Source organism: Podospora bellae-mahoneyi (assembly GCF_035222275.1).
Source record: "Podospora bellae-mahoneyi strain CBS 112042 chromosome 1 map unlocalized CBS112042p_1, whole genome shotgun sequence".
Taxonomy (NCBI): domain Eukaryota; kingdom Fungi; phylum Ascomycota; class Sordariomycetes; order Sordariales; family Podosporaceae; genus Podospora; species Podospora bellae-mahoneyi.
In genome coordinates this window covers 400457-422656 of record NW_026946359.1, presented here as the reverse complement: position 1 = coordinate 422656, position 22200 = coordinate 400457, and the positions used below count along the sequence as shown (strand labels likewise).

General features: G+C 53.2%; 6 protein-coding genes across 6 annotated transcripts; 2 read left to right on the top strand and 4 right to left on the bottom strand.

Moving 5' to 3' along the window:
• Positions 1-1047: 1047 nt before the first annotated feature.
• On the bottom strand, positions 1048-4750 carry QC761_101860 (uncharacterized protein; the record flags this gene model as incomplete). The annotated part of the gene is made up of 3 exons (XM_062873432.1): positions 1048-3093; positions 3152-3745; positions 3809-4750. 3 exons carry the CDS (start codon positions 4748-4750, stop codon positions 1048-1050), a joined length of 3582 nt encoding a protein of 1193 aa, XP_062736455.1.
• Positions 4751-8002: 3252 nt separating this feature from the next.
• Positions 8003-10281, bottom strand: GWT1 (Glucosaminyl phosphatidylinositol (GlcN-PI) nositol acylation protein). Its single transcript, XM_062873431.1, has 2 exons — positions 9596-10281; positions 8003-9537 (listed from the first exon to the last, which is right to left on the bottom strand). Exons 1-2 carry the CDS (start codon positions 9725-9727, stop codon positions 8155-8157), a joined length of 1515 nt encoding a protein of 504 aa, XP_062736454.1. The 5' UTR covers positions 9728-10281; the 3' UTR covers positions 8003-8154.
• On the top strand, positions 8117-12101 carry QC761_101840 (uncharacterized protein). Its single transcript, XM_062873430.1, has 2 exons — positions 8117-11767; positions 11834-12101. Exons 1-2 carry the CDS (start codon positions 10762-10764, stop codon positions 12031-12033), a joined length of 1206 nt encoding a protein of 401 aa, XP_062736453.1. The 5' UTR covers positions 8117-10761; the 3' UTR covers positions 12034-12101.
• A 799-nt stretch (positions 12102-12900) lies between these two features.
• QC761_101838 (uncharacterized protein) lies at positions 12901-13821 on the top strand (the record flags this gene model as incomplete). The annotated part of the gene is made up of 1 exon (XM_062873429.1): positions 12901-13821. One exon carries the CDS (start codon positions 12901-12903, stop codon positions 13819-13821), a length of 921 nt encoding a protein of 306 aa, XP_062736452.1.
• Positions 13822-17907: 4086 nt separating this feature from the next.
• QC761_101834 (uncharacterized protein) lies at positions 17908-19026 on the bottom strand (the record flags this gene model as incomplete). Its single annotated transcript, XM_062873428.1, has 3 exons — positions 17908-18633; positions 18716-18840; positions 18903-19026. The coding sequence occupies 3 exons, from the start codon at positions 19024-19026 to the stop codon at positions 18622-18624; spliced, it is 261 nt and encodes an 86-aa protein (XP_062736451.1). The 3' UTR covers positions 17908-18621.
• A 2610-nt stretch (positions 19027-21636) lies between these two features.
• On the bottom strand, positions 21637-21892 carry QC761_101832 (uncharacterized protein; the record flags this gene model as incomplete). The annotated part of the gene is made up of 2 exons (XM_062873427.1): positions 21637-21737; positions 21811-21892. 2 exons carry the CDS (start codon positions 21890-21892, stop codon positions 21637-21639), a joined length of 183 nt encoding a protein of 60 aa, XP_062736450.1.
• Between the last annotated feature and the right edge of the window lie 308 nt (positions 21893-22200).

The following is a 22200-nucleotide window of genomic DNA, read 5'->3' as shown; positions in this document are numbered from 1 at the left end:
CCAATTACTACACATATTGCCCCAAATATCAACAAGAGAAAATAGTCTCGCTCTAACAAGAGCTAGCCCCTGAGGACAACCCACGATACCAGCAAGCCCTATAACATACGCTACTTTAGATACACACGCATACACATACACACACACACACACACACACACAAGAAAGTTGTCCGTCAAGGACTAAAACAGCAACCGAGCAACGCAGACACGCAATGAAACACGCAAAAAAAACCCAAAAAAAACCCAAAAAAAGCAATGCAACGCTTCTTTGTTTCTTCTCCTCTTTCTCATCTTTCTGATTGTTGGTGTTGTTGATGTTATTACAAGGACATATAATGATTTCTCCTTCTTTCTTCGCGCGCTTTTCTCCTTCTTTTGTAGTAAAGTTGTCGTGTGGTGATATAGGTATAAGTGCCCTGTTTTGAATCCTCCCTCTTGTTTGTGTGTTCGATCTCTCTCCCTCTCCCTCCGTGTACATGCTTATGTCCCTTCGACCCCTCGAGATAGGTAACTAGTATGATCAAAAGCTATAAACGCGCTTGAGGGCAGAGGGGGGGGGGAATGTTCAGTGACAAAAAAAAAGAAAAGGCGCAAGAAAAGAACAAGAAAGCATCTTTAAAAGTGGTAAAGACAACACAACATAAAAAGAAGCGAAAACATCATCCCCTTTCTTGAAGAAAATAAACAGCGAGATTAAAATAAAAAAGCTGACAGCGTAGCAAAAACAACCCTTATTCGCCATTCAAGCATAAAACCACCTGCCCTGTGTTCCCCTTTGCGTTCCGGAAACCCCCAAGCGCCCAAGAGAATAATGAAAAAACACAAAATTCCATGCCATGCAAAGTCTTGTCGAGGTCGCAGAGAGAGAGAGGGGCGGAAAAGGTTTCATAATACAGAAAATTCTCAAGATTCCTGCGCTTGAGCTCAACTCTCAACAACGACAACATACACAACTCCCCGGCTACTCCCAGCCGAGTTTGAACTGACACGATTCGCACATCCTTCCATCCGTACATGGGCAACTAGCCTCCATCCTGCCAGCCCCCTAGTTCAGCTCTCCGGCTCTGGCTTTGCCCCTCCGCCGGAAAAAGTCCATAACTTTTCGTGCAGGCCCACTACTTCCAGAGTGGTCATGTCCCCGAGTGTTTCCATCCGAATCCCACGCGTCAACAAACCGCTTGTTCTTCTGCAACACACCACGGCCGGGCCGCCCGCCGCTAGCAACTCTGCGTCCGTCTTGTGCCGTGTCTTGTGGCGAAAGGTGTGGCAACTGTGGTGCCGATCCAGCAGGCCTTCGCATATTGTTGTCGATTGAGTGGTCCGAGCTGCTATTCATCAACGTCTGGCTCTGGTACCCCTCGACATTAGAAGGGCGACGCCCGTCGTATTGATTTGACGAATATTCCTGTCGCTGCTGCTGCTGCTGTTGTTGTTGTTGTTGTTGTTGCGGCCTTGGTTGCTGCTGGCCGTACTGATCGTTAGATCTTGGTGGTCCCTGAAGCTGAGCATACATTCCATCAAGGGTAGAGGCATCCACATGCTCCTGTTCCACATCTTGCTCGACGTATCGACCATACTGATCAACCATGGGAGGCTCTTGAATCGGCAGGTCTTGCTGTGAGTCCAAAGCAGGCGAAGGCTCATCTTTTGAAATGCCCATCGATTTGAAAGAGAAACCGCCAGGCATAAATGAAAACCGCCTGTTCTGCTTCTCCTGCTGCGAGCCTTGGGATCCGGATATGCTGCCAGATCTCTTGTTACCAAGGCCAATAGAGTACGACCGGCGAGATCGCTTCGAGTCCATAGACACCCTAGGTTCCTCGGCACCTGCGAGCGCATTGTTCATGCTGACGGGCGGGTATCTCTTGTTCTTTTCCTGCTGCTCCTGCTGCCGCTTGCGATTCCTACCTCCAAACAGCGAGCCGCTGCGGCCAAAGAGTTTGCCACTAATCTCACCCATCGTGCTAGATCTCTTGTGTCCCTTTCCTTCCTGGCTGGTGTTGGTGAGGTTCGTACCCGAGCCAGAAGGTGAACCCTCGAACCCCGAGACACGGGCGAATTTGGGAGGAATGGCGCTGATGCTGGGCCGCCCGTACTCCATATTTTGAGCGTCTCCCGTCGATGGCATTCCGTATGAATTCTTGCCCCGGCTAGGTGGTTGCTGAATTTTCCCATGCGCATTTGTATCGGCAAGCTCAGGCGGTGCTGGCTGGCCATACGAGGAACGGTTGCCTGCAGCTCGGGAGCCCAGGGACTGCACAGAACCTCCAGTGTTGGGTCTCGCGTTCGTTGTTGGGGCCGCGGAACCGAAAAAGGCAGTCTCCGAGGTAGCACGGGCATCGCGACCGCCGACGCGCTGTACAGCAGCAGCACCCGAGTTGACGTTGCGGTGGGCGCTTGGGGGTCTCCGCGAAGACACCGGCGGCTTTCCATAAGCATCTTTGGTTCCCGCCGCGTCTCTCGAATTTTGTTTGTCGTTCGGTGAAGAGGACGAACCAGGATTCTGGTCCACCACCTCTACGGCACCTTGGCTGCCAGAGCGAGCGCGTGTGCGGCCACCAGAAGACTGCGTACTTGCAGCCTCTCCTCGTTGCGTCTGAGTGTTCGGGGCAACATATTCCACCTGCACTGTCCGGCGCTTGTTATCGCGTTGCTGCTTGGCGTACGCCGCCGCCTCGGCTTCGGTATCAATGGTGCCCTGCTTTGTCGCCAATCCACCCAATGCAGGAGGAACCGTCGTCTTCTTTGATGCCTCGCGAACAGAGGCGCTGCGTGCCAGGCCTGGCGCATCGTCTTCGGACGGAACTGTGGTGTTTTGAATCTCGCCAGGGGTGGTGGTGCTGGATGTGATGAATTCGACGACATGTGCATACTCGCTGAGCCAACTATGACGGGCGACTTCGAACAAATCGGCGCGCTTGCGGGGGTTGGGCACTAGGATTCGTCGCAGCAAGTCTCGGGCATGAGGTGTGACGTATTCGGGAAACGTGAGCGGGGTGTTGACAATGTACTTGTACAGAAGGTTAATGTTATCACCCTCCGGGTTCGCCGGGTCGTCGTCGAACGGCAGATACCCAGCGAGCATGGCGTACTAGTTTTGGATACCAGTTAGCAAGCCGTCCAACTTATGACTTTGCTCGGTTGCTTACCAGTATAACACCACAGCTCCAGACGTCCACCTTTCTGCCTGTGTATAGCGAGTCGCTGACAACCAGCTCTGGGGCTGCGTAGCATGGACTGCCACAACTAGTCTGCATCAGATCGCCTTTCCTGGATCCGCTGGGCTTGACTCTGTCAAGACCCATCCGCTTGACAAACTCGCGGTCCGTCAAGTTGAGCTCCTCTTCTTCGCTGAGTTCCTCGGCAGGATCAAACGTGTTGGCGAAGCCAAAGTCGGTAATGATGATGTTCCGGTTGCGATCCAGCAGAAGATTCTCCAGCTTCAAATCGCGATGTACGATGCCCTTCTTGTGCAGATAACCCACACCGGACACAAGTTGTGCAAATAATCTACGGGCAGCATTGTCCTTGAGATAGCGGTGGTTCAGAATGTAGTCGAACAACTCTCCGCCGGATGCGTACTCGAGCACAATGCCGTAATGTCGCTCCGACTCTTCCATTTTGTGCAACCTGACAATGTTTGGATGAGTTAATTGCTTCAAAATGGCCACTTCGCGCATGATCTTGGCCATACGAGAAGGATTGCTTCCCAGCTGATCTTTCTTGATCAGCTTGATGGCCACCTGCAGCAGGAAACATGATCAGCACGACGAACCACGGATAACCAGTACGACAATTGCACTCACTTGAACACCACCCTCCTGCTTCCACCCGAGCTTGACCTTTCCAAACTCTCCCTCGCCAATTGTATTACCGAGAATGTATTCGCCAAACTTGGTGTGCTTTTCTCTTTTCGAGTGGTCGTGACGACTCCTTCCACCTCTCCGAGCCTCTTCACCATTGTGTGTCGCATTCACGATGGGAGGAGGTGCTGCACCGTCGTCAAGCATGGCCGCGGGTTGGTGCGGCTGAGCTTGTGCCAGCCGCTCCTTTTCTCGTTCAATGTCCACCTCCGGCTGCGAGATAAGTATGCTATTCAGGATATCGCTGGCCTCTCTCGACGGGGCCTTGGTCGAGTTTGTGGTAACAGGTGGTGAGCGAACAGCTGCAGGTGCCGATGGGTTTGTGCGGGGGTCGTAGGTGCTGTTTGCCTGGCTGCTCGCCCGGCGGTGGTTGCGTGAGTTCTGCATGGCAGCCTCGTCGGCTGAATCCATCCTGCCATTGGTTTCGCGGCTCGAGTCACCGTGTGTCCGGCGAGACGACGAGTCAGTGGATCTTTCCGAGGTTGGAGCGCGTCGGGAGCTGGATGTCCGGGGAGGGACAGCGGCGGCAGGCATGGTTCGCCTTTGATTAGAAGCCGAGAAGTCGAGAGAAGCCGTAGATGCTGCCGCAGACACGGGCACTGGAGCGGGCGAGGCGCCGGCGACGCGAGAGCTCATCGGGGAATTGCGGTCGGCAAGATGGTCGTTGTTGGTGGCACTGGGTCTCCGCGAAGGGTGTCGCGACGAGGAATCAGCGGGCGATGCTCTGGAGGGCTGCTGGCTGTGATTGGCATAGTACTCCTGTGTTGGCGATGGATGGCCAGGCGAGTACTGGCGATTGACAGGCGATGCAGTATTCAGGGGCGGCGTCTGCAGGGCAGAAACTGACGTCGGATGGTGCGGCGGTGCCTGGAACGCACCAGACATTTTTCTCCTCCGCCAATGCGCAGAGCAAAGCAGGTGCGAGGTGCAGCAGCAATCCCAATGTTTTGGTTTGGACTGCGTAATAAGCCGAAATGAGGCGGGACGAGCTCAGCTGCACTGGAGCGGGTGGGAGGCAGGAAGCCGCAGTCTGGCGGACCCAGGGGGATGGAGATGCGGAATAGGGTAATGGGGGAGTGATGGGGGGGTGGGAGAGAGTAGGTACTCCGATAGATAGACAGACAGCAGTTTCAAAACGTCGGTCCCTTTGGCTTTTTGCTTTGGCAACAATGCACTGTGGGGTCGCAACAGCCTGTTTGCGTCCTGCTTTCAATGTTGAGACGATGGAGTTGGTGGTCAATGACCAAAAAAAGTCGCGATGATCACGATGCCAGTGAGAATTGTTATCGAGGACCCTGCCGATTGAGTGTTGATCGCTCTGGATGAATGCTGCGCTGCGTCAACGTGCAGCAGGAGGTGTGTGTGTGTGTGTAGTGGTGGTGGTGGTGGTGGTGGTGGTGGTTGTGGTTGGCGGCGACGCGACCTCTGGACGCAAAAAAGCACGGGGACAGGCCTGGTCCTGGGCAGCTTGTTTACTTGCGCCGCAAAAAAGAACAATGCACCCTCACAACAACGGGCCAAGGGGGCAGACTCGGGGCACGCCGAAATTGACTCGGGACCTTTTCCGTGAGCTCCCTGTCCGGGACGGGAGGGAGGAGAGGAGTTGGGATGGATGGAGGGAGGAGGGAGGATGGAGGAGAGGAGGGGTGATGAACGAAGGCTTTGCGCGGGACGCGAAGAGGGAATCTCGAGGCGGTGGGAGATTCCAAGATGGAGGTTCACTTTCTCCCGCGGCTGCGGTGGTGCTCGGTGGTGTTGCTGGTGCCCAGCTTTCTCCCACTCGGGCAACATGTGCCCTCTCCTTGGCTTGATTGGGATTGGATACAGTGGGAATATCACGGCTCCAGTTGGACAAGACGAGCGTTTTAGCGCCAGGGTGAGAGGGTGACGGCCAGTTGAAAGGTGGATACATCTCATGTGTACCAACCCACGCTGGCCTCATGCGTATCATTTTCAATCCCAAGCATGATGATCCAGAAGCACAACCCTTTAATTCCCTGACACCGATGACAATGGAAAGGAATGAATGCCGTCGGCCCTTGGGGGTTTCGTCTTGTCTTGTCTCAGATCAAAGTCACAAAGCCCTATGGGATGACCAACTCGCGCTTGTTTTTACGGCCAGAAGCGCCTCTCGTTGCTTCTCTCGAGATCACATTGCTTTTTCGTGGAGCTATGGTACAGCCTCTTCACTTACACAGCACTTTATACAAGAGAGGCATTATCTGCCCTGCCTTGACCACGACCTTGACCTTGGCCTGCTGAGATCAGCTCGCCAAATACCGGCTCAAAAACTAGCCTGCGACAGCATCTCGCCGGCCAATTTTTAGCCGACCAGGGACCTCTTGCGCTTTTCTTCGTCTCTCTAGCCGGGACCACCATTCCACCATTCCCCCCGGCTTGATATACAACTGGACGTGGATGATGGTTCATCTTCTTGACGTACGATGAGTTGGGTCTTCGGAAGTCGACGTTGACATTTGCCGACTCACCGTCTGATGTCTTGATGGCTAGGTATCCATGAGAGAAGTCCAATCTTTGCTCGGATCCTGTCAGGGCAAGCAAGGTTGTTTCGCAGATCATGGTGGTGATGCCAAGGGTGCGCCTTCAAGCACTGTGTGGTACCTGACCCCAAAACAGCCTAGCGACTCCGTACCTGGAGCCAAGCACCCCCAGGGATCAAGGGTCTGCGTTTGCAATGCACGCCTACCATCGCCCTTCGTCACCTCTCTCTCAGCGAGCCCTTTGGTGTAGCTTCGTAGTCAGTCATGACCAGTGATATCAACAGTTATCAGACATCTTCATGCATAAGATTGGATGGTCGTATATGGTTGGATCTTCCCAAGTCCGTTTGTCGTTTGGTTCGTTCCTGTGGCGTGACGCCATCACCATTCGCCGGCGCGTCTTGAAGAATCGCGCCTTCAGACGAGGGGCATAAACTCTACCAGCAGCATAAAATAACAGATCGCGATGTGAACCGATCGCCACGCACCCGCGCTTCTTAACCCCACGATGCCGCCGCGGGGCATAAACATTCCGGTCGCATTCTAGGTAATTCCCTCTTTCAGCCTCTTGCGACTGACTCTGCTTGAAACACGTCCAGCAACCAAAGGTCGCACCAAGGACACCCGAGCCCCCCGTGCTGATGGGCGTATTTCTCCCAATCCATAGTCGCTACCATAACACAGAGTCCAACGTCAACATCCAAACCTTGGAGAAGGAAGACAAGGCATTGACTCCGGAGATGAGCCGAGTTTCTCTGTTGGAAGTTCCCTCTTGGTGATGACCTGTTCCAGCCTTGCCGGGCAGATACAACACACACAACACCCACACATAGATATAAAAGTACACGTCAATATCAACCAACAACCCATCCAACCTCGGTTTCGGAAATGCGGCTGACCGCCAACCCTTCCAAAAAAGATAATGCTCCAAAAAAAAAAGAAAAGAAAAAAAAGGAAAAAAAAAATCTCGTCAATCTTGTAATGATGACAGACGTTTCAACCAATTCCAGAACCGCAGCCCTATGACTGGTTCAGGATCGCAGTCCTGAACACCAGGCTGACTGAATTATTATACTCCGATATCAACTTGCCCGCCCCAAAACAATGATTCCAATTCGCAAATACCTATAAGGTACCTATCTTATCTTCAATTTGTCTACATGTATATGCGGTACAACTCGACCAAAGTTTCATGTGAAATTCCACAAGTATCACCAGTTCATCCAACTGTCCCGTGTTCGCCGACCAGCCTAAGCAAGACGGGACGGGGACGGACGGCTGGCAAAGGTTGTGATGAACTGACAAACAGAATATTCGGGTTTTTTTTTTCTCACACAAAAAAAGTAGATGTTGTCTTCTTGGCAAGGAGCAGCAAAACACACCCGTGAGTTGTGAGCCGTCAACATTACATTTCCTGCCCAACACTTTTGGGCCCTATCACCAAATCTTCCGATGGTGGTGGACTGTCTCACCACCTTGGATCAACCCACTGTATAGACTTCGTGTAGGGAACGATGGAACCCCCGGATCCGCAAACTCGGAACCTTTCTCGGGGCTGTCCGAACGGGCCGAAAGTCTCGGGAGTACCGTTTGGAGACCCAAGAACCACGATATCTTCTGTTGCCCTCACATAGATGGCCCTGATAATAAAGAGAGATGAACTACATCGCGCTACTGAAAGTGATATCAGGTAAAACAGCTACAGCATGCCGAAAAAGACTTCTCAGATTTCCAACTTTTAGATCCCATGCTGATATGATACACAATTCTCCCCTCCTCTACTATGTCTTACAACTTGATCGTAACATCCCACGCATCCAACCCCACCGCCACCCCCGTCACAGCCCCCATATACGCCACCAAAATCCCCATGGTCGCCAGCCGGCCCGCATGAAGCGTCGGCACCGTCATATTCACCAACCCCGTAAGCAAGTTCCCCAGCAAAAACACCGCCAGCCCATTCCTGTTGTACGCCTTCAGCACCCTGCTCGTGGCCGTCTCATACGCCTCCTTCTCCGCCCTCGCATCTCCCGCGCTGTAAAACTGCGGAAAAAACACCACGTCCACCACCGCAAAAGCAAACAGCAGCCCCTGGTTGAACGCCACAACCCACAGCATGTAAGGCAAGTTTGCCAACCTCCTCGACACGCTCAAACCAGCCCCGTACTTGTAGTCCGTCGCCAAAAAGTACATCCCCATCCAAACCGCCGCCCAGCTCCCCATCTTCGTCAGCAGCACTTTTCCAGAAGCTTTTGAAGAAGACCCCAGGCTCCTAGGCAGCACCACCATCCCCATGTCCTGCCCGGCCAAGAAGATAGCTAGATACCCCCAAAAACTGCAAATCCCCTCCCTGTTCATAGACAGCAAACTGTCCCTCACCCCAACCAAAATCCATCCTTTGAGCCCCGTCGTCTCCAAAACGGTTTGATACCCTACACTCAACAACACTGCCAACCCCGCATACGAAGGCACCACCGCCAGCGCAGACTGGAAAAGCGCCACAAACGGCGGCAGGAAACCCAGAGTGAAGAAAAAGTTCCAGTGAACTCCATACTCGGTCACGTGCTCCGCATAGTCCAGCCCTTTGACACTGAGTAATCTGACCATTCCCAAGGCGAGAAGGGGCAAAGAGTGACGGAATGACCTGATCAATCTTGTGCCGAGGGGGGTTGTCTTGCCCTCTGCGCGCTCTTTTAGCAGAGGCCGAGAGGCGACAATGCCGGCAGAGTAGACAAACGACCCGACGCCCATGTCCATGAGGGAAGTCCCCCAGGTCTCGACCTTGGCGAAGCGGCGGGGGAAGAGGCGGAAGTCGACGGCGAGGATGCAGATGCAGGTCACTACTAGCATGTTGCCGCGGTAGTTTGTCAGGAAGGGCTTTGTGGAGAGCACCGAAAGCCCTTGGGGGTTGGTGGTGGTGGAGGATTTCGCATTGCTGGGTCTAGCTGGCTTCTTTTTGGAGGAGGAGGAGGAGGATGGTGGAACGGCGTAGACAAAGGCTGCGGCGGTGAGGAGGAGGATGTTGAGGAGGATTGGGGAGCTCGAGTAGAGGGTTACTGAGAGGAGGAGGGCGCCGACGTTGAGGAGGTAGTCGATTACGAAGGCGAGGGGGGTATAGGGTTTGAAGAAGGATTGGCGGGATTGGAGGACGGACCAGAGGAGGGTTACTACCTGGAAGTTTTGTTGCGTCAGTAGTAGTTGAGGTATCACATCGGACGGTCCCTCATACTGGTGCTACGGCGCAAACTTGAGCTACCTCTGTCACCGAACCGCCTGACAAGTTGGACACGAAATCCTCCTTCAGCTGCTTGTAGCTGTGAGCTGTTCTCGCGGCGTTTGCGCCGGTGTGGGGTTCGGACATGGCGGGCAGGCAATATGGTGCGAAAGAGGGGAAAGTAAAAAGACAAAATTGTTTCGCTATGTTTCAAGACAACATGACAGGACAGCAGAGAAGTATATGGGATGGGATGAGAAGTGATAATCCAGAATTCATGGACGCCAAATGCCAGCTTGCGGCTTCCAGCCGTCAAGGTGCTGCCACCTGTGTTTAGGGCAGCCAATGGCGAGCTTCAGAGCTCTCCCCAGCCTGCCAAGACCCTGCAGGGGTCCCTGTCCCTTCTGAGACGCCTTCAGCTCTCACATCTGATTGGTCGAATATGAACTTGAAGACATCTGACATTCCCAGTCCAACTTTCGCCTCCATTATATGTATGCCTTCTACCATCACCACCTCGATTCTGACTCTATTATCTATCTTACGCTCTTATTCCAAGATATTTACCACAATATGAGACGCTGCCAACAGTGATGTGCGGCATGATCCGTCAAAGATCTCAAGGCCATGGGCTCGGCCTGGGCATAGAACGAAAGTCGTGAAGATGATGTGTCGGTGGCGTGCTCCGAAGAGTACCCTCCTTTGTTCATGGACCCGTCGTACTGGTTAATGGCGGGCACTAGGCGACCAGGCCCACAAAGCATATTCGACCTATCGCCGACAAGGCCTAGATAGCTACCCGTGGCATCTCATAACTACTAGTTCGATCTGCTTGTCCTGTGTCAGGAGAGAAACCTCCTGCCGCCACCGCCTTTGTTCGCGACACTCAGCCCAGGCATCTTGCGGAGCTTTGTCTCGCATCGCTGCGTCTGACTCAACCACCGTGTACTCATTTAGTATGGCTTTGAGCCCAGGGAACCTTTCAGCCTGGAAGAAAGGGAAGATGAATAAAAGCAGCATGGCCGGGACTGTCTCCGATCACCTTGAATCGACCTTGCAAAGTCCGCCCGCCCGTGTATCTAGTACGACATCAGCCAAGAGAACGCTGGATCTCTCTACCTGGGGTGTCATAGCAACATCTGCATCGTTCTTGAACTCTCTGCAACACCAAAACCGCTATCATGGAGACCCAGACGCGACCTCGCTCGCGCCCAGATTTGTCTCCTGTCTATGTCGACCACCGTGAACACCAGGAGTACTGCAAAGGCCCAACATTCACGACCCGTACCGGTGCCCTTTTCTCTACTGCCACCTTCAGATCAGACCCCCCTCCCAGCGCCATGCTACCAGCTTCTGGCAATGATATAGCGATGAGGCTACACGAGCGAGCCATGATAGATAGCCTAGATCACCGAGGAAGGCACCTCGAGCCTCAGTGCTCCCCTGGCACCGCCCGCTCTCTGTCGCCTATAGTCGAGCACGGGCTAAACTCTCGACGAGCGTCCATGGCAAGCTTGCCTTTGCCCCGAGTGCCAGCTCCTTTCCCGCAGTCACCTTCTTTTCACCATTACCCCAGAAGGCCAACCCTCGCCTCCGAGACGCGATCAATACTGCTGTCAGGAATAGGAGATCAAGGCTCAAGGCATCCCGATGGATTGCCGCGAATCACAAGCAGCAGCTTTGATGACCGTCGTCAGTCTTTGCCGTCATCATTTGTGACACCGGCTCCACGAAGGAACAGCCACCAGCTGCGGCAGGAGCTCCAAGCTTGGGGCCATGTCTTTCTGGGCAACGGATCAGAGGCACAATGCTTCGTTTCGGCTGTTCCCCTTAGGAGATCCAGCGGCAATTCATCGGCAGACGACGAAGATACAGTAATGAAGGACGAAACAACGCCAGTCACACCGGAACCACCCAACCAGCTCACAGTTCGTGTTCGAGTTAGACCATGCGCTCTGGACCGAAAACCTTTCCTGTTGACACGGACGTTTGACATGGATATGCTGAGGGCTACCGTCCCGGAACCAAGTCCCGTGCTGGAGGGGCCTAGAAGAATATCGGCCGACGCAAGGGGCCGGAGCTTGTTTCCGACTGGCCGTCGTCGATCATCTGTTATCTCGACAGGAGAGGCAAGCCCAGGGCCTGAAAATGTATTACAAATTCGAAGTGGAAACACCGTTCCCATCCGTGAGTTTACGCCCCTATCTATAGAAAGACTTCAGACGACGGGTGCTAACACCATCTTGCCCACAGACAAGCCATATGCCTGTGCGTTCTTTCCCGTCTTGGCCGCGCTTCTGTATTCAAAGCACATCCAGCCGCGCGACATCGTCGATCTCCCGCTGCCTCACCCCGAAGTCTGGGGTCGAACGGTGGCACATGTATATACAGGCCAAGGGGAGCTAACAGAGGCCATCAGCCAGAATATCTTGTACCTGTGTGGTAGGGTTTGAGTTCTTTCTTCCGGCCTTCTCTTTTCGGTTGGAAGAAATATCACCACATGACCTCTGGCGTTATCTCTTACGGAGGGTGGGGGAGGGGAGGGGAGGGCTTTGCGGCTGCATGGCTCGGTTGCTTCTCATGTACATTTTCTCTACATTGTCCAGACAGGTCTTTGTCCGGGCGTAATATCGAACCAAGGCCCGTTCACATCCTTTGATGACACACTTCCCTCAGAGTCGCCTGTCCCGTCTTCTGCCGTGTGGCCAAACCCTCTCCCTCAAGGCGCCTATTCCTTCCATGCTTTGATGTTGGCGGCACGCTTTGATGTGGCTGTGTGCGAGAAAAAGCAGTCGCTCCCGAGGCCGGGCTGGTCCTGAAATGGACGAAAAGGCTCTCGAATGGAGCTCACCCCTGGATAGGTATCTGCCACCTCTCCTGGAACCAAAGTCTAGGGCCAGACATATGCCCGCAATCTCGATGGGAGGAACCTGGAAAGATCGAGACTGGTCGGCTGCCGTGGTGTGCCCCCCTTTTTAGAGTTTGCCGGACTCCTGTGCCAACATCAGGTTTGAGTCAATTCTGCATGTTTTGCGCGCCCACGGGACCGAACTCAGGATGGGCCGCGGATGTGAGCTATGGTGTGCGTCCCATCTCCGCGCAACCTCGCCTCGACCGATAACGACCAGTACGTGTCCGTCAATAGTGGTGCTACCTATGCAGCATGGTGTTTTGTTTTAAGTCCTCGTCAGGAAGGCTCTGCTGGCCGGGCCAGAACCCCTGACCTCATCGTCAATTCCACCCGCTCACCACATCCACCAAGTAAGCATCATCAGCTGGGAACCAACACAAGGGCGTAAGAAGGATCAGACAACACACCGATGGGCTCATATCGCGAACAACGGCCACCGAGCCTCTCCTCCCACCTCTTCCCTCCACCTATTCCTGCTTTCGAAGTACTCGGCCGTCCAATGGACCCGCAACCAGCACCCCTCATTCACATCAATGGGTCGCCTGGTGTAGGGAAGGAGACAGTGGCAGAGCTCTTGACCTTCATCCTTGGGGACGACAAGTCAATGTTAATTGACGTACGCAGTCTCGGCTTTGAAGGAGATACCAATGGCGTCCATACTCACAAACATCTTCTGACTCCGGAACACCCTTGCTACTTCTCGTTCGACGTCGGTATGGAGATATTCAACGAATCGACGACGGTCAACTGGGAGGGCTCGAACAACGAGAAAAAGGTTGAGCAGGTCAAGGACAAGACGCCAGAGAACCCTTGTATCACCGACAACCTCACTCGGTTACTGCTGAAGCCTTCCAACAGGGCGCGTGCTGTCGTACTTCCAGCCTTTGCCCCCGACACTGTGGTAGGGCGTGCTTTTGTTAAGACGTTGGAAGAAGCTGCCGAGAACACTGGGAGGCTCTTTATACCGGTGACCCTGGACTGCGCCTCCCCTGAACGCATCCGAAGGACAATGAGCCTGCAGAGACAGTGCAGTTATAAGATACGGCGACCGAGTGAACCGGCACTATCGAAATGTGAGCAAGTGGTTGCGCCGCAGCCGGTTGGGCCCGTCGAAAACGAGGTTTGTAGTCGCCAACTCGCCATATCCAACTACAGCGGGCTCGTCCTGGATATCACATCGGCAAACACGTTTGCGGCAGCCCTCCAAATCGTCGACTATGTCAAACGCTGCCGGGCAGAGAAGGATAAAGACTGGCGCAACTCGAATAGCGCTGCGACAACGCCAACGGGAAGCGTCGGGGGCGAAAAGAACGTGAAGACGTTTGGTTGATAACATGCGATCTCTTTGACTGAGGGGTTAAAGGGTTAAAGCCCGGCGAGAGAGAGCACGTCGGCCTACACAACAGGCCTTCTTGAGTGCTACGTACTTCACCGCCATTCACCGACTCTGATCCTAGCACATGGGTTTTTCTCGAGCTCTGATGGGAGGACTTTAGCCTATCTCATGGCCTAAACGAGCACCCTCCCTCCGTTTACTAGATCGGGTGATAGGTTACCAGTACCGTCTCGCAACGGTATACTATCTCTAGCTATCCGTAACCACCGGGCATACGACCGGTAAGGCCCTCGTGGCCAGCGCCGCGCCGGGTGTGGCGACACCGTCCCCGTGGCGTCGCACAGCGAGGCGATGGCACACACAACCCGAGAGAGAGAGAGAGGGAGAGCCCCCGTGGCTTCTTGAAGCTTGCTCGCTCGCTGCACGTTGAGCACCTGCCGGGATCGGGAAGATCACGATGGCGGGATTAGCTCTCCAAAAAGGGCCACGATCCAGAGGCACAGTTGCAGATAGCAGCCAATAGCTGTGTGTGGTCTTGCACAAGATGCCTTCCAGGTCTCGGCTTGACCAGCCCCTGAGCGTCTCACGGCAGGAGGCAAGGAGAGAGTCGGCGTCCCGAAAGGATGCTCTTGGCATCGATTCTCGGGCCGGGGTAACCTTCCTGGAGATCGCGCGGGGAGTGCTGTTTCATCAGATGGCATTAGCACTGCTATCATCAATCTGTCCAAATTTGTCCAGGTCATTCACCGTGGCAAAGATTGGTGTATTGCTGGGCCACTACAATGGAGCGTCTTTGTTGTCTTTGGTACTATTTCGACAACATGGCTTTCTTCATCCAAGGTGTCGACAATTCACAATCAGCAAAACGTGAAGAGTGTCCCGATTTGGATACCGGGATTTGTGCTGTTGTTGTCGTTGTTGTTGTTGTTGTTGTTGTACATACATCACGCTAAAAGTATGGGCTTGTTTCGGGGAAGGGAGCCGCATGCCGCTGCGGCAAGCGCTTTTTTTTTTTTTTCTTCTCCACGTTGTACACGTATGTACTCTGCTGTTACCTGCCTCTCTCTCTTTGCTGGCCCGCAGTCACCATCAACCACTCAGATTTCCATACGCCCAGGGTGAAAGAGGGAGCGGAAAAGGATCCCGCTTTCTTCGGCTTTGTACAAAATAAACAACACGTACAATGACCAACCAGCGCAGCACCACCCTAAAGCGATGACGAGGGCGCTTTTTAGCGTGGGGGTTCCCACTGGGACGGTGTCTCCGTTTCGGGGAAGCAGATCTGGATGATCCGGGTGGTTGCAGAAAGCACTTGGCTTGGTTGGTGGGTGTTTGTGGGTAGGGGGAGGGAGGGAGGAGGTGTGTGGGGGTTTCTGGGGAAAGGGTAGAGTTTTGGTCACCGCCACGGAGATGGATATAGGTAGATTTGACAACGGGCACCTGCCATGCGGGGGTTGGACTGTTGACAACTCATCACGGTCCGTTCCTTCCCCCTGACTTGTTTGTGTGCTGGGTGTGGAAATGTGGGGGATATAAGCGGGAGGGTCGTTTTTTTTTTTATGTTTGTTGTACAATGTGTTTGGTAGAAAGGGTGTAACATGATTGGAATTTGTTGATTACCGGGTGGTATATGATTGTGAATGAGGGTGTGTCTCGGTTCCGGGATGGATGAAGGAGGGAAGGGAAGGGGTGTGGGGGGGTGTAGCGTGGTATGCGAGACGGGATGTTGGGGATGGTAATGTGTTGAGTTGTTGCCTCTTTTGGAGATAATGAAGTTTGAGGGTGGTTGTTGATGACGTGTATAAGGATGGATGTCTACTGTCTAGGTGTTGGTATAATGAAGAGGGTTGAATAGAAATCCTACAACCTTGGGATTGTGGCTTCACCGGTTACGCAAGCCATGCCTCACCGAGAGGTGCATAATATATCCTTCCATATGCTCGCCAGTTGCAGATGCTGTAGCTTTAACAATTCGACAGCAATGAGATGTCGTTTCTGCGGGCTGGCGAGAGTTGCCATGTCGTGACACCTCACCTCACCTCATCACTTTTCCACCTTGGACCATCTCACCGGTTTTGACTTTGCCGGCTGTGCCGTGGTTTCCTCCCCCTTTTTTGTCTCCTTGCTTCCCGTCCCCGATAACTTGCCTTTGTTCCAATTGCTCAATCTCGGTCCGAATCACCTGGCCGAGATATCAATTAGGTTCTCCAATGATAGGCATCTAGTCAACAGCCGCGCGGCCTCTGAGGGTCATCTCTTAGGGATCTCAATTGATGGACGGCAAGCAACACTTCCAATGCAGTAACAAGTCCCGTTGTTTTAACCGGCTCAAATTGCAAGAAATACTCTGTAGTATTACCCGCTTGTCTTTCGTGCCTTTCAACAGTAGAGCAGCGAAAGCCCTCTTGGTTCTAGAAAGAGTATTTGCAATTCTTTTTCACGCCAGGCCTACCTAACCCAGCTTTTCCTTCCACAGTTCTTTTGAGCAAAGTTATCAGAGTAAAGTGACTGTACACTTCGGCCCAGTAAATAGTATGTTGTATAACCAGTGAGCAGTGTTGCAACCTCTGATCCTGTCTTGACCGATCTCTCATGAAGGAGGGGAAAAAAAAGGAGCTATAAAAGATCTGTACATAACCCACTGCTCTGATGAGCAAAATGAAATCCGTTCTTGTTGGCAGGTGCTGGTCCCAACACTACCTTACCTTACCTGCTACCCTCGCGCTTTCTTTACATATCTCAGTTAGGTACACAAACAAACATTTTCACCTTCAAACAGGGGCTTACACAGGTGGGTGGGTGTTCGCCTTGTGCGCTTTCCAAGTCAATGTCCGACAATGACACAGTTAATGTGCCAACCTGAGCAGCCCTGGTGTTTGTTTGTCTGGTAACAAGCTCTCATTGAAAAAGCCTAATGCTCTCGGCCCGCCTCAATTGTGAGAGAATTCCAAGGAAAAAAAAGGGGGTTATCATCCAGACAGACACAGACAAGGCTCCCATCAAACAAAAATGACGTCTCAGCAAACATCATCAAGTAAAATATCCAAGATTGATGATTAGCCCCCCGCCTTTCCCCAAAAGCCCCAATGCAAGATTGCCCACACACCCCCTCCCATGTCCTAGATCTCACTCTCTTCCCACTACTCAAACCCCAATCGATATAATAAATGATCTGATCTTATCTGATCTAGGTAAGGTAGTCAAAATATTTCACCCCCGCATCTTAATAGGTGCGCCTAATCAATCATGAGCTAGGGTATCGTTCTATGTACTTCTATTATAACTACAATCGTTCAAGCCAAGCACAAGACAAAGGCTATATTGATACCTATTGACCTATCCAGGAAGGCATGTCGTGCGTCCAAAGTCTCACTTGCATGCACCGTTGTAACCGATTTAATACCATTATCTCGTCATGAGCATAAACACATTTCCAAAAAATTACCTCATTGTGGGTGGTGGTAGAAAGCTATTGGACATGACATTCGGGGTTAAGTATATACCCAGATCACGACTCAGTCCCAGTTCTCCTCCCCCGAGTCCCTCTCCCAGGTAGTACCTCCTGGTGATGTTCACACGATTCATTCCCCATACACAATGTATGTATGTTACCTACCAACTTCACTCCCCTCCCCTCAACAAAAAAAACCCACATCTAACCATCCATCTGAATAAACTAACACAAAATTTCCTTCTTCTTCTCTCCCTCATCACTACCTCTCTCTATTCGATTGCCAATAACCTCCCCACGATCTCAACTCACCTGCACCTTCAACCCCCATCATCAGATAAAAATCCAAGTTTCTGCCCTTCAAAACAGAGCACAGCCCGCAAAAATCTCCACAGTCCAATTTCCCCCGCGCATATGAGATCCAACCTTCTTCGTCATCATCACGCACAACTACGTCTATCAAAACCCACCACTCCGCATCTCGGCCCCTCCCCCCCTCCCAGGGACGGGACAGATCAGATCAACTTACCCCTCCGCGCCATCTGATGTTGAGAAAAAAGAGACCCCTCCTACCGTTCCCCTCAAAGTGGGTCACCCGCAGTGGGGGTGGTGGACAATCCACCCAGGATGGACCATGACGCAGGCAGCCCATTGGACACCTCCAGAAAATGAAAGGTTCCGTCCTTGCCCGCAGCAAAGCAAAGAAGAAGCACACAAAACTTGCTGTTGATGATACTCATCTTGGCTGAGTTGTGTGTGGGCTGTTGTGGCCAAAGAGCAATCTCGAATAGCTGCCATAACCGACCCCTTTCGCCGTCTCGCGGACCGATGCGGCGCTCGTCGTCATTGTCGGGCTATCTTGAATAATGCTTGCACCCGGAGTAGAATAACCGGACCAGAACTTTATCGACGGCGCCGTCGGGAACGGGAAACGAAAAGTACTACTGACCAATGAACGGGGAATCACGCAATATCATATGCGTACCAGATGGAAAAGTCCCATGCCCAAAGCCGTGCTTGCCAAACAGTATCCAGACCGTCTCGAAAAGCCATCGCGCTATCTGTCGTCTGTGTACGTCAACTCGGTGGCCAAGCGGATGTTCGCATCAGCCGTAGTATCGCCGCGTGCGACTCTCCAGAGTTCTTGAATTCGCAAAATCTCTCTCTCAAGTTGTGGGGGGGTTCCAGCGTGGTAATCACCGACGTCCGCTGGGAAAACCACTCAGCCACACAGTAGTGTAACGGGCCGACAGCTTCTCAAGATTCACGATGGCAATATCATTCGTCGAGCCAAAGTTTGGCCCTGTCGCAAGAGATACGGAAGATTCCTCAAATCGAATAGGTCAACGCCGGTCCTGTTCATTTAGCAGCCGAATCAGATCCAACCCTACCTTTCCCATCACGATTGCAACTCCCCCAATGTTCATCATAACTCACATGGCCGTGGCGTCTGCGTCTCGTATCGATATATGTGGTACTATCCTTCCAGCACAAGCAGTCTGGCTTGAACCGTGAACGGCGTATTCGCAACTCGTGAGTCGACAGTCCAAAATTAACCATGGCTTTCACCATGAAAACGTCCACAACCGAGGGCTTTTCTGCAGTGATCGCGAGTCGCACTTACATTGGCGTGAAGCCTTCTGCCAATGAGCAGCTCTCGTGGCGGGATGCTTTACCCACAACGCCAAAAACTGATGTAGGCGATTGCGTGCATGATGCACCCTCAGACGAGTGCGGCGGCGGCCCATGATGTTAATCGCACCCCGTCTAATGACTTCGATTACCTAATCGGGTCTGCCGTTGTGTGCAGGTAGGTGGGGGTGTCAAGGTGTGTGTGGAGACACAGGGACCCCGGACCCCTCCCGTTGCTTGACGTTGAAATTGAGCGGCCGTTTTTTGCTCGGCGTTCCGCACCGTTCCCCTCTTGGCCGGAACGGAGCGGCACAGCCTGTGCTTGGCTGCAGCCCCAAGGTGCCTCGTCCAATTTTCCGGACTCGATCGCCTTTTGGACACCGAATAGGAAACACCATCCTACCACACCGGGTGAAGAGACTGACATCTCATACCCGTGTAACAAGAGATGGGGTGGCACAACCTAAACTTACCAAGCCACCGTGTACCACAGCACACACCGGTAACCTCCTTGCCGTGAAGCTGATCCGTTCTTGGATGGCATGCAGGATGCGCCATTCGCAAACAGTGCTCAGATGCGGAAAACAGTGTATGGGATATCGGTTCGAGGAGACACGCAAACTTGATTCCTTTGGTGTTGGTTGCAGAGACGTACCCCTGTCCCAGAGACTATTGAGAACATGCCGGGTCTTGGCATATCGATAAGCTTCTTGGTTGATCCAAGATCTGTTGTCCAGTCTTCTTCCTGATTGATGATAGGGCGTTGTAGTGAATGTCAGGAAATTCGAGAAGGACCGTGACAACGGCCACCTACCGCTGATAGCGCGTCCTTTCACCGACCGATCAGCACCCAGGCCGAACACCGTGGCAAGCAGCCTCTGGACAAAGAACCGGCGCATGTTGATGGCCCTGTTGATGGAGGGAAGCTGCATGAATAAGGAGGTCAAGCCTTCTTCTAGCTCTCGCCTGCCCCGTCCATATCGACCCCTTCCAAGATCAAAGTCTGGGATGTGTTGGCGATGCCGAACTGGACCTCCTGCCAAGCCGAAATACTGAATGCGAGACCGGCAAACTTGGGGACCAAAGAGTGCCAAACTGCGTGTACGTGTGTGTGTGGCATCGAGTGTTGATCTCACCATCCTTCGTGCCGGGCATATCACATCAATGCCGAGTCTCCTCCAACCGGCAGCCAGATTGCCTTGAAGGGTTGCATACCACGATAATTGGCCTCTCGTTTGCACCCGCTTCCGGTTTGTTTTCTTTGCTGTCCTTGCTGTCGTTGTGCTGCCTACACTGGCTGCATCTGTGTCGACGTCTACGTGCCTTAGCTCCTTCGCGGATGCTCAAGCTGCCGCCGCATCGTAGAGGCCGGTTTGACTTTGTCATGAAAACCCCCAACTGCCGTGGAGAACGTCGTCACGGCTCGGCCTTTGTTGGCGTGGGCGTGCAGCATGCACCCACCAAAGCGATGGCACCACGTCGAAAAGCCCTGCATCGAAAGCCCTCTCAAAGCCCCTGCTGAGGTGTGATCGTGCGCGTCTGTTTCGACGTCTGGAGACGCGGGTGCCATATCCGGTACGTCCGTCTGTAGAGTATCCTGCAGCCCGGCAGAACAGAAGGGCTCTGGAAAACAGCAAGACACTTCTTCAACCTTTGAGTGGATAGCGTGAAGGCTTTCCCGGCTCCCCAGCCCTGAGATAGATGCTTCTGGCTTGCAGACAGCAAAGCAAAGCATGATGATCTGTCTCGAGTGTTGGCAATAATTCGTCTGTAGCATGTTGAAATGGGAGGTTGGAGCTCTGCTTTTCTCCGCACGAATCAACAAGCGTGGCTGTCGGACGCTTTTCCCACCCCCTCTTTCCTGCCTCTGCACCATCCAAACACACCTGCCCCTCACCACCCCAAATGTTTAGCATCGCACACCGAGAAAAACGAAGGGCTCTGAGTGGCCGGACAGCGAGATGCTGACCTTGAGTTCATGTGGCCAACCCGATCCAGCGGCATCTTAGCGCAACTGACAGGTTTCGTTACGACACAAACCACGAGGCCAGAAGTGTCCAGAACGTCATCCCTGGAAAGCTTCACCGAAGCTGTACCTCGAACCGAGGACAACCGCCGTCGTCGCCCAGCAATGGGCCTACAGAGCACCACCACGCAGCTCGACAGCGACGTCATACAGTGTAGAAAGAGCAAAAGAAAAAAAGCTCCCTCAGTTACACCCCACCATCTCGTCCTTGGGCTTCTGGATGTCTGAACCTCCGACAGAAGCGCAGGATGCAGGTATGTATAGTTTTCCATGCAAGAAAGTTGCAGCATCTTCAACCAGCCCGCCCTCTCTTTGAGCCGTAGGTGCAGCAGACGCAGGTCCGACTCGAAAAGGTTTGGCGCGGCTCTGTACTGTATCTTGAGGGAGGGGGCGTGGGGGTAGACGAAAGGGGGTGAAAGGTCTCTTGCTGGGCTCACCTCTCGGGCGTGCGTGTGTATTTTGCGGAGGCCCGTCTGTGCGAAAAGGGACTATTCGTAGCGGGGTTCTGGGGAAGCGTATCGTCGTGAAGCATCATTCCGGGGTCGAGTCTCCAAAACCACCATCTGGATCGAGCATTAGCGGCTCCAGGGCGAATGCACCCGGACGATTCAGTCAATGCCGTCTCGCTCTTAGCACCGGAGAGAGGCAGGCTGCTCCACCCATCTCGAGGTGTGGCCGGGGATGGAGGTGCCACGGATCATCAGGTTTTGGATGCGTTTGCAAGAGACAAGATCGGGACGCTTCCCGAAACTGCTGCTTGGCGAGCAACAGTGCTATGAAGAAGATGTCGTCTATGTTCCGCTGTAGAATCATCCCAGTCCTGATTAGCGGTTATGTCATGGCGGGTGGGAGATCGAGCTCCGCTTAAACTCACCTACTTGGCCAAGCTGTCGATGGTAGGTGAAAGGAGGATCATCCTTGCTGAAGGCGGACCATCGAGATGTTATTGCTCGCATACTAGCTGATTGGTGAAATTAGATCGTCCGTGGTCTGGAGATTCAGTCGGCAATGATTGCTTGTTGATACCGGCAATGGCAATTGATAGCCTTTGATATCCAGAGGTAGCATGTGGTGTTGCTTTCATGATGAACGAAGAGGCCGAACCCCGAACTTTTGTGCGGAAATTTGCGTGCTTGCCCACGGCTTAGCCGAGATGTGTAATCCCATCTCACGAAGGCGAGAGGGTTTTTGGTCGAAAGAGGCAGGAACCATGCTTAAAGGAGAGATGCCTGCAGGTGGCAGTGTGGGCGTGGAACGCGCGAGG

Excerpts from the sequence above, each read along its gene's own strand:
- GWT1 (XM_062873431.1), bottom strand. The coding sequence starts at position 9,727 with ATGTCCGAACCCCACACCGGCGCAAACGCCGCGAGAACAGCTCACAGC. Across the intron at positions 9,538-9,595 it reads AAGTTTGCGCCGTAGCACCA|GTAGTAACCCTCCTCTGGTC; the intron begins GTATGAGGGACC and ends CAAAACTTCCAG.
- QC761_101840 (XM_062873430.1), top strand. The coding sequence starts at position 10,762 with ATGGAGACCCAGACGCGACCTCGCTCGCGCCCAGATTTGTCTCCTGTC. Across the intron at positions 11,768-11,833 it reads TGGAAACACCGTTCCCATCC|ACAAGCCATATGCCTGTGCG; the intron begins GTGAGTTTACGC and ends TCTTGCCCACAG.